The sequence below is a fragment of the Festucalex cinctus genome, chromosome 14 (genome assembly GCF_051991245.1).
Source record: "Festucalex cinctus isolate MCC-2025b chromosome 14, RoL_Fcin_1.0, whole genome shotgun sequence".
Taxonomy (NCBI): domain Eukaryota; kingdom Metazoa; phylum Chordata; class Actinopteri; order Syngnathiformes; family Syngnathidae; genus Festucalex; species Festucalex cinctus.
In genome coordinates, this window is record NC_135424.1 from 10,294,917 (window position 1) to 10,305,716 (window position 10,800).

Genomic DNA, 10,800 nt, shown 5'->3' on the forward strand with positions numbered 1-10,800 from the left:
ATTCACATGAAACACGACTTAATATACTAGCCGCAGCCCAAATAGCATAAAGTAGCATGACATCACGCACGAGCATACACATATATTTACAATCATATCCTTGACTCAAACATTTCATAAAAAAGTAACATACTGTGGGGTATATTCACTAAGAATGCGCTGCATCCGGTAATAGCACAAAATATTGCACCACAAGTGCACCCGCAGTAAGCACCCCGTTACCCACCTATTCACTAAGGATATTTCTCTAATCATATACCGGTGCAAACACGCCCACAAAACTGACAGCTTGGAGCAAATTTGCACCTCATTTACCGTGCCGTGGGCGTACAGTATGCTTCTCCGCACGTAAAAATGATCATAAAATCCCTCCCCGCCATTGCTGATCATCCCGGGTTACGTTGTCCTAAACCAACATTGAGGATTGTCCGCTTCCCTCTCTCTCTCTCTCTCTGTCTCTCTCTCTCCTCTCTGTGTGAACAGCCAATGAGTGACGGTGCACCGTGCCATGCACTGCTGTCATGATCTCGGGATCTAGGTTGCGTCAGGTTAATACATGCTTTCCAAAAACGTTATTTGCGTCACGCAAACTCTGTGTGGCTATTTGCGCTAGCGTTTAGTGAATTAGACGCTGCATATCAATGAGTCATTTGCATTGGGGTGGGCATATTTTGCATCAAATATTTGCAAATTACCAAATTACATACGCGCAAATACATACGCGCAAATAACACCGGCGCACCGTGGCGCAATCTGGTTGGCCCGCACTTAGTGACGGATTTCCCCATCTGCGCGTGTTTAGTGAATTAGGCGCTTTTGCATAAAATGTTCAGTATAAATAAACCTGCTTTGCCCTGTTTTTAATTCCAATTAGCCCATTAGTCATGTCAAGTCAAGACATAAATGAAACCCATATTGTGGCCCCATTTTTTAAAGTTTATTCAGCCTCAGCTAAAAAACAAATGAGAAGTTGTACATGAACAGTACAGTATAATGTTTTGACTGCCTATAACGTCCTGTTATTAGAAGGGGGAAAAAAAGCACCTGCAGAAAGATACAAATTGCATAATGATATAATATGATGGCTGTACTGTAAGGATTCTTCAGCGGAGTAGCTGTGCTCCAGCTGACTCTATATTTCCATATCAATCTCTGCCTCAACAACACGCATACTCCACACATAGAGTGCACGCGGATAAAACACAGACAAGTGTTATCCTTTGATCATTGTATGGAGAAAAGAAAGAAATTACTGACTGTAGAGAAGTCATGCCGAATTATAGGGTACCTGAATATCAGAACACAACTAAGCCGAAAGGGATGGAGACGCTCACATTACTTCAAAGCGAGATGACAGTCTGTTTCAAGTAACACTTGCAATTCACGTCTGTATGGATGGATGATCAAAAAAACTCACACAAGCCACCACACAAGTGTGTTTGGAGTGAAATACAATCCATAACGTCAATAAGTTGTGAGCCAACCAAGTGTCTTGTGTGTGCTTTATTTGAAATCTACACATCATATAGATCTCTTAACAGACCCTCCACAACGTCATTTCCAAGGATGAACCTTACAACTAGGGGTGTTCATCTCTCCACAAATATGTGGGGTGTGAAATCGATTCAATTTGAAAGTGGGATGGTCTCAATTCGATTCTGTTCAACTCAGTGGTATTACGATTAGATTTGGTTTGGAAGGCTATTGATCAGTTCGACTTTTTATTATTGTCATTTTACATACATTTGAATGAACTTGTGAATACTGTGCCATTTCCTTTTAAGATATCGCTCTAATAAAAGAGGATTTGAGACATATCTCGATATATTTCCATGCGGAATGATTTGATTTGGTTCAATTTGATGCACACACATCTTATTAAAAAAATAAATAAAAAATTAGCGCAAATAATATGCCTTACACTTTTCGGAAGGTGTGCAATATGACAGACACTCTCAAGTAAAGAGCCGCCCATGCTTCTAAAAAGGTCAATATTTTTCTAAAAACAACAAAAACAATATCTCGAATATTGTTGTATTCCATCCATTGTATACAACGCCATCCAAAATCAATAGTGTTTTAAAGCTACCATGGGTTTCCCAGCAATGTTGAACTCACACATGATTATGTGCATTGCTCCGTCCCAGAACATGCTTTACGGACATTGCAGTGCTGAAAAGGTTGACATAAAAGATGAAATAGACTTGTTGAAGAAAGAGATCCAGTAACTAAAAATGAACTCTAAATTAGGATTACAAAGATTCGCAGAATCCGATGACAACATACAAAAGCAAGATGCAGAAAATTTTCACAAAAAAACAAGTAGCCCTACATTTAAACATGTGAGTTTTTATTTTTATATTATTATTTTTTTTGCGTGTATCTTTCATGGATCTGAAGCAGACAACCCAACCACTTGCCCTGTTCGTCCAATATGTATGCATATTTTCTGTTTAAATAACTGAAAGGTTCATAATAACATGAATATGTTACCACACATGGAAAAAGGAGCATACGTCTTTAAAGTCCTTCTCGTTACTTGTTGCTTTAGAGGAAAACTTACAAAGATGATGTGATGGTTAGTTTGGGCAAGTCCTGTCAACACCAGTGTCTCGAATAATGTTTTTTTTTTTTTGGTTTTGTTTTTTAAACCAGAGATGACCAAACCACATTTCAAGAGTGCCAATTTGCCAATGTTTGTTGCGACCATAGCCTGGCTTCATGTCCCTGCATATTTACATTTTATATATTACCTTACAGTATAGTGACACATATTAGTAAATTATAAATGTTCATGCAGATTTGAAGGGATAATTGCACACACAATCGCAATCATTATGGTGAAAGCTGTTGTAGGAGTCACCTGGCAGATAGACATACTGTATATATACTGTACAACACATAAATGTAATCAGGCAGGTTTCCTATGAAATGCAGTTCTTAGTAGCTGCAATTGTTATCCTAGTGAGTCATCCAAGGTGTAAGATCGATCTCACAACAAAACAATGAACATGAAGCAAAAGAAGAGACAATATTAGAACTAATGGTAATGGAGGACCTAATCTAAACTCACTTTTTAAATTCCCATTTCAAAGTCCCATCAATTGGGTAAGACACTCACCGGACATCATTTTGCTGCGGAGGTTTTTTCTGCCCAACCAAGTTTACTGTTCTCGCTTGGATAGGCTTCTCTTCTCTGAAAAACACAAAATAAGAAAATGTTGTCACTTTGGCTGTATTAAACATGTCAAATTTTGTTTATTGAGAGTTCATTCCTATTTTACAAGGTCTAGTATTTCACATCCTGTAAAGCATGCACACCTCATTTATGATCTAATCTGATTTGCAGACTAAAATAATTTGTGATTGTGTGCATAATCCAGCAGGTTTTCCTGCATCAAATTATTTGTAAATATATGCTCAAATCCATGACATAATACCAGAATTACAAACATTTAATTGAAACTAAAAATTATCTGAATTGTCCACGTGCCAAAGACATAATACGTCTCGTCAATAAATGGCATTACAGTTGAGAAACATTGCATAAACATGGTAAAATTAAATCAACATGAGTTTCATATCTAACAGTTACATGATCCAGTCTTTCATGAAACATGCCACATCAAAATGATACTTTGTATATCGTCATTATCCTGTGAAAAATACTTGTATCCTTTTTTTGATGTCTGCATTCAGTTTCATCCCATAAATGTAAAAATGTAAAAAATAAAAAAAGACAGAACAGCGTCGATATGTGGGTTTAAATAAATCTGTTGTCCAAAGATGACCTGATTGAAGCACAATATTGGGTTTACAATTTGAGCCCTTTACCCCATCTTGATGGTTTTGTAGATACTTTTCACAATGAACGTGCAATTTAAATATTCAATCAATGGTTGTGTGACAAAGCTTGGAATTGCATTAGATTATTCTCTCATGCATACTGCTATATATTTGGCAATGCTAAAAATACATGACACATAATTTGCTCAAAATATGCAGCCTTGCATATTATTGTAGAAAAATATACAGCACAAGCATTCTCACAAGCATCACAGGCTCGCTACAAATTACTGCATACTCGATTCATCTCTGACAATGAACATTTTCTATGTGCTTTGACATGTGTGTTCTTGTGAAAATGAAAATAAACGCAAGTGTTGCATCCAGTGAAGCCATTGATATGTTTCTGTAAAATTAAAATAAAGAAAAATTTAATCAGCAATAGACTGCTTCATTTTTTTTTAATTCGCTAAAAGCCACTTTTCCATTAGCCCCGCAAGGCACGCTGCCACACCACACCACACGCAACCACACTAAAACCCGCCTCCATTGCTGCTTTTCCATTACAGTCGGCACGCTGCGGGAACGGGGCGGGATCAATTGAACTGTCCAACCCAAACTTGCGTTCCCCAGTGAGTGCGGATCTGCCATAACATTTCACGAGTGGCAAGTCACGCCAACATTGAACCATATTCACAATTTAATATGGACCACCATGGATGAAATATTGAGATTCACGACCGGCTCGCAAAGCTATTTCTGAATGGAGAGCTCTGCCGCTGGAGCTCTCATTCAAGTGAATGGGAACACACCACCAGCGAGCGTTGTTGTAAAACATTATTATATTTATTGTATGTACCGTATTTTTATAACTTTGGCAAAGACCGGCGGGTGTCTTTGCTTCTCTCGTGTAAAACAAGGAAATGGGCGTTGCTCTCTGTGTTGCTGTCAGCCAATCAGATGACAGGTAACAACACGGCCCCCCTCGTCTCCCGCTGCAGAACCACTGCCGAAAGGGTTCTAAACAGCGGTTATAACGGAACCGCTCGGCCCCGAAAGAGTCCCATGGAGACATCCGGGGACGAAAAAATGCTGCTTCAGTGTGAAACCGGTCCGGTGGAATGACGCCATATGTTTTAGGGCTGGGAATCTTTCACTGTCTTACGATTCGATTCGATTACGATTTCTGGGTCTACGATTCGCGCCGGGCACTGGGTGGAGGAGTAGAACCGTTACTTGCCTTCGGTGTCGGCTGGCGTGGGTTCACTTCCCCGCCTGGGAGACCACGTAAGTTTCTGTGAGTGAGTGCGAGCAGTATTTTGAAAGTTGGCCACATTTGAGAGTGAAATGTTCGCACTGTCGAGCCGTGATATACTCTAAAGAGTTCTGGACGTTGACATCACTTATCCCACAATGCAATGCATCAAATATAACCAATGCCACAAATGTGTCACTCTTCTTTGAGTAAACGCAAACGCCACACTTTTACAATATTAGACAGCTATTGTGCGCCAAGGTGCCACAACAAGAGGCGGTAAAACGAGTGTGCATCGCACAGATTATCAAAAGAGGAACCAATTAATAATCTGTTACGTATATGTAATTAAAATGTGGTTTGCGCTGCAACGGTTTTATCGGTATTACAGTTGAATTGAATAACTGATCAACAGTGGTAGCATAAACAAAACAAAAAAGAATTACGGCACAAACGACGGCAGTAGTGGCCAAATCAACAGATGCTGACATACCTAATAACTAAAGTGCAAGACATATGTGAAGATCCTATATAAGATGGCATATTGACCACACAGAAAGGGGATAACAAACCCGGATTGTACAAACTTAACCTCCTAAGCCATTGTATGATCGCAAGCACTCACCATTAGTGAGAGGGACTTTTGGAAATTCATTCCAGATCTGGAACACTCTCCCTATTTGCAGTTGCCGATAAATAAGCACCCCTGGCACTTCACTGGGATCTGTAGTATCCAACCTGTCCATCTTGTGCATCTCATTATGTCCTTTTCATTAAAGTGAGATGTGAATTCACTTGTTGATGGATTGTTCCAATTTTGACAATCCTATAGTGTTCCAGTGTGAGTGTGTCCCAGCGCACAAAGCAAGATCCATAAAGGAATGCTCGGAGAAGTTTGGTGTGCAGAACTCGACTGGCTCGAACAGAACAGAGCCTTGAATTGTGATCAAGGCCCTCCAAAATCAGACATGTCTTACCTCGCAAACTCACATCACCAAATGGTTTCCTTATATCTGGAAATGGGAGACCATCCATCCATCAATTTGCTGCACCACTATTCTCATCATTTAAAGACTTGCAATGTTTGGGGAATTCTACAGCATGTCAAAAATAACACAACAAACTCTCAAAGATATTTTTAGACTGTTGGAGATCGCAAGATTACATGAATAGAATCCAAACAAGAACATGGCAAACATGCAAACAATACAGAAAGACCCTGAACTAAGATGTCGTATCTGTAGTACAGTAGCAACATAGACTATGGGATGTGTGTCCAACATGTTTTGTTCCTTTAGGTGCAATGAACAGTTGTCAACCAACCAGTGACACTGAGACAGACTCAGAATGAAAAGGTGTGTCAATCTACATCCAAACACTGATAAGAAGGAACAGTGCTGAGGCCAGTCGAAGTTAAGACATAGGTGCTGACAGTCTTATTTGCAGCCTACAGTATGACATGTCTGAAATAAATCCTTGGATTCTGAAACATTACTAAAAATGATGCATGGCCACTTAGAGCTGGGGCTATATATTGGACATTTCCTACTTTAGATGCAGTGAATCGATCCTCCATTCCAGCGCTGGGCTATCTGTCCACGCAGAGTGCTTAAAATAGAACGGAATCGTACAGCTTGAGGAGCGTGTAGCTTAGGTGGGTCATCCTATCTGTCTATCTGCTCGGCTATGTGTGCAGTGTTGTGCAGATACTATGAAAAAAGGCTGAAACTTGATGGATTATGTGGTACTGGCGAAAGGGGGTGCATTTGGGTTCATTTCCGGAGTGATCGCAATGATAAACATTGAACCTTTCTTCATAGATGCATGTGTGGAGGCAATATAAAGGAAGACAGAGGAGGTGGATGCACACAAGTCCGTCCTGATTCAAAATGACATTAAACAGGCACCTTCTCCCCACTCTGTTATTGGCCTACTGGTTCTATAACAGCCTATCTGTTTGCAAGAGCTCTGGCCTACATATCGTGCATAAGGATGGGAAAGGCTCAGCCGCACCCCAGAGCTGGGAACAGCAGCTGTTGAGATGGATGCTGCACAGAAAAAAAAAGCCAACAGGGAGGGTTTTACTTTTACTATGTGCCGTGTCAAGCATCAGTGAGCTTTCTGCTATTCCATTGCCCTCGTCCCGCTACATCTGTCAATGAAATACTTCAGGTTAAAAGCAAATACAGTCCCCTTGACTGAAGCATAAGCATGACTCAAGGGGGTGGTTCTAATGAGACAAGTGCAAATGAGAAATTAGTTTCTATTTCTCAGAGAAGGGAGTAAGTGTGGGATGTCGTGCTGCTGGTGAGCCGTATAGTGACACACCAACATGCAACCATCATCCTCAAGTTACCCATAACCTAACATCAGTATCACAACCTGATCCGAGGATGGTTTCACTTTTTTGCCATTCTTTTTATTGCAGCCTGTGTGTGTGTGTGTTGTAGTCACACTCATGCACGCACACCCCCACAAATATAAACACATGCATACGGAAGAAAAGAGCGCTAACGTGGTACTGATGCTGAAGCAGTAGTTACACAAGAGAGGAAGAGGAGTTCTCTCACACGCGCGCGCGCACGCATTCACACAGCAATCTTTAGCTTACTTTAGCATGGCCTCCTCCTTTGCTTCTTCCTCTCGTTGCCGAGCCAGTACGGCCATGATGATCTTCCTCTCCTCCTCAGTCAAGTGGCTCAAGTCGGGCTCTGGGATGGCCTGAGCGACGGGTGGACCCCGAGGGCCTACCGAGGCGAACATCTTGCCCACCACCACCACCACCACCACCACCCTCCTCTTCCTTCCCCTCGACTGGGATCACGGATCACGAAAACCCGCTGGCGGAGCCCACGGATCACGACATGGCCCGCGGATGAAGCAGTTTAAGGAGCGACTGATGCGGAGTTCCCATGGCGGTTGGGGGGGAGGCACCCGGCGCGGCAGCGGCGAGGGCGGCGGCGGCGGTGTGATAGTAGCGATGACAGCGATGGTGGTTGTGGTAGCGCCAATGTTCCGGATTGCCGTTATTGCCTCTCCTTTTCCCTCTTGCAGCTCCGGTGTCTAACCCCCACCCCCCTCCCACTCGCCCGCCTCTCCCCTCCACCACCTCCGTTTCACGGGGAGCCCATTTCTCCGGCGGTCGGTGCGGACGCTGGCACACGGGGATGATCCGGGTTCCGGCCGAGCAGAGCAGAGGAGAGGGAGGTGGCGACGGAAGGCGGTCTCCGCTCGACCACTTGGCCTGACTGCGTCGCTGCAAGGCGAGGCAGACACTTCTTGCTGATGCTGATGCTGCTGTCAAGGAGACAGAGCCGTCAATGGGACCGCAGCCCCTCAAGCGCGTTCACTTCTCTTGCAGCAGGAACGCGCCGCCCTAATTTGAGAATGGGGGGCTCCACTCGCCGGGAAAATGCGCGCTCACGGCAGCCTGTCGCACGTATCAAAATAAAGGGTTTCCTCAGGGGCGAGATATCAGCTTTTCCCGCCCCCAACTGACTGTACAGCTTGAGTTAGTACCTTTATAGCCTACCTACAATAACCGTCAAGCGTTTCGGTTTTTTTTTTTATTTGAAGCTCCGCATAAGGCAATGCATATCTGCAAGATAAAAACAATTAAATAATAACCATAATTATTTAAAATTGTGAACTTCATGTAGTCTGCTCAATCATCTTCCGCTCTCTTGGTTCCTGTCTCTTTAAGTCTTAAACGTCCCCAGCCAGTTAACACCTTTGTCTGATTGGTCAGCTTAAGGAATCCTGTAAAGGGGCATCACAGTATTCAAGAATTCCCTGTCATTTACATGCAAACTAGCACAACATACATTGGCTAAGTCCACAGGAACACAAGTAAACCCTGACCCTGCACCCCTGCAATAAGTGAAATCCGAGATATAGAAATATCCCACTTAAATGCTCCCTATGCATTTTTGCAACACTTGGCACTTCATTTTGAATTTGAAGGTCACACGTTTGAAATAATACAAACACATTTCATTAAACACAGACAGTAATGTATTGACAGAGATCAGGAGCAAAAAAAGGGGAGGGAAAAAGTGCAGACCAGGGGCCACATCCGGCCTGCCCATGACAGTCTTTGACTGGCCCTCACAGAGACGTCAAAATAAAACGTAAAGTATGTGCTTTTATTTTTGAATATTTTTCTTCGTATCCATTTGAGCAACATTACCACTTTAGGACTTTTCCGACCCCTCCAACAACTATAAAAAAAATAGAGAGAGACTAGCACAAATGAAAACAATAGTCCAAATGATAACAACATTCATATTTCCTATTGTTTCTAAGATCTTGGGGCGCTTTTTATCACGTACCGACAGGCTTTTCCGTCCTGTCTCCTTCTTTGGTTATTGTTTTTCATGTTTCTTGGACAGGTTGTGCCTTTTAATCCAATTTTGTAGCTCTGTACAATAGTGGATGTGCAATGATAATAAAGATCTATTGCTTTTCCTACACGGTGCGGACCAAGAGGATTTGGCCTGATTATGCTGTACATAAATCTACAGTTTCATAAACCATACATATTGACTGTATTATTATGAGTCACTACTGGATCATTATACATCACTGTCAATAATATTATGCTTGCTGCTATCTATATATTTGCTAGTCCTTACCAGGAATGGCTAATGTGAGTTGGTGGATCAAATGTTTGAACTTTGAATGTGTGAAGAGGTCGTTTCAATAACCGCTCATAATTTTGTTTGAAATATGTATTTCCTAATTACAACAATAGGCTATATACGTGTGTATAACTACACAAGTGGTATTTCATTGAAACAAGACAATATGCTTTTTCTCAATACAATAAAAACATTATCGAATAAAGCTGAGGCTAGCATGTTGGCTTGGCCCTCGTTAAGTATTCCAGTTTTTCATATGACCCCATTGCAAAATTAATGACTCAACCTTGTTTATAAAGTGAACTTCTACATTGTTTTCCGTAAGCCTAAAAAATAGATAATCTTCAGAAAAAATTAGGCTGATCTTGAAATAGGCCTAGTTTTTGTTTTCACTAGTCTTCGTTTAAATTCAGTATTAAACAACATAGTGTGCCTCCATCTAGTGGCCGATAGTGGAAATACACCCAAAATAAATAGGAGGCAGAACAAAATTGAATTGTAATTTGACAAAACAAAAATCAGCAAATGAGCGGGACCTCAAACCTGCAACATGTGATGGAGGAGGTGCGTTGTTTGCTGTTATTCTATTAAAAACTAAAATAAAATGGCCTGTGCATTTAAAACAATAATACTGATCCATCCACATGAAAACATGTTTGTGGGTTATAGGGCCATATACAAGGCAGACAAGATTTTGGGGTGCTATGAAAAATATAATATTGGTCCCTTTATGACATCCCTCGTCAGAAATGTTAAGCCACCGCAGTTACTTTTGTTATGTATTATAATAATTCTTTTTACTCCTTTTTCCTTTTAACACCCCTAGTTTACAGTGGTGAAAATCTGGTCCATCGTTTTGCTCCTTCAGTGTAAGGGGTTGATAATTACGTCGTTCTTTTGTTTTTAGTGTTTATGCAACCATAAAAAACTGTAAGCACGTGTGCTCCTACACTTGGTGGATGTGAATATCCAATGTGTTTATTGGTGTGATTATTGACAAGCCAGTGCTCTGTAATGACCAGGAATTAACCTCACAATCCTTATCTGTGTTTGGTATGAAAATGTGTGCAAATTACTGTGTGTAATGTTTAGCAAAAAGTGTGAAGCTGAGTCTGTGCC

The 10,800-nt window shown here is 41.5% G+C and overlaps 1 protein-coding gene across 6 annotated transcripts in view; it reads right to left on the reverse strand.

Annotated features, from left to right (window-relative positions):
* The window catches only part of LOC144001797 (regulating synaptic membrane exocytosis protein 1-like), a 68,832-nt gene extending 60,303 nt beyond the window's left edge, over positions 1–8,529 (reverse strand). For 3 of the 6 annotated variants that reach the window (XM_077496368.1, XM_077496365.1, XM_077496362.1), the window contains exons 1-2: positions 7,653–8,529; positions 3,122–3,196 (exon numbers count right to left, since the gene is read on the reverse strand). In XM_077496368.1, coding sequence (XP_077352494.1) covers positions 3,122–3,196; positions 7,653–7,804 — 227 coding nt within the window. In that variant the 5' untranslated portion in view covers positions 7,805–8,529. The remainder of the gene's footprint in view (positions 1–3,121; positions 3,197–7,652) is intronic. The other 3 variants (XM_077496364.1, XM_077496367.1, XM_077496366.1) reach the window with 1 other exon arrangement.
* Positions 8,530–10,800: the final 2,271 nt, after the last annotated feature.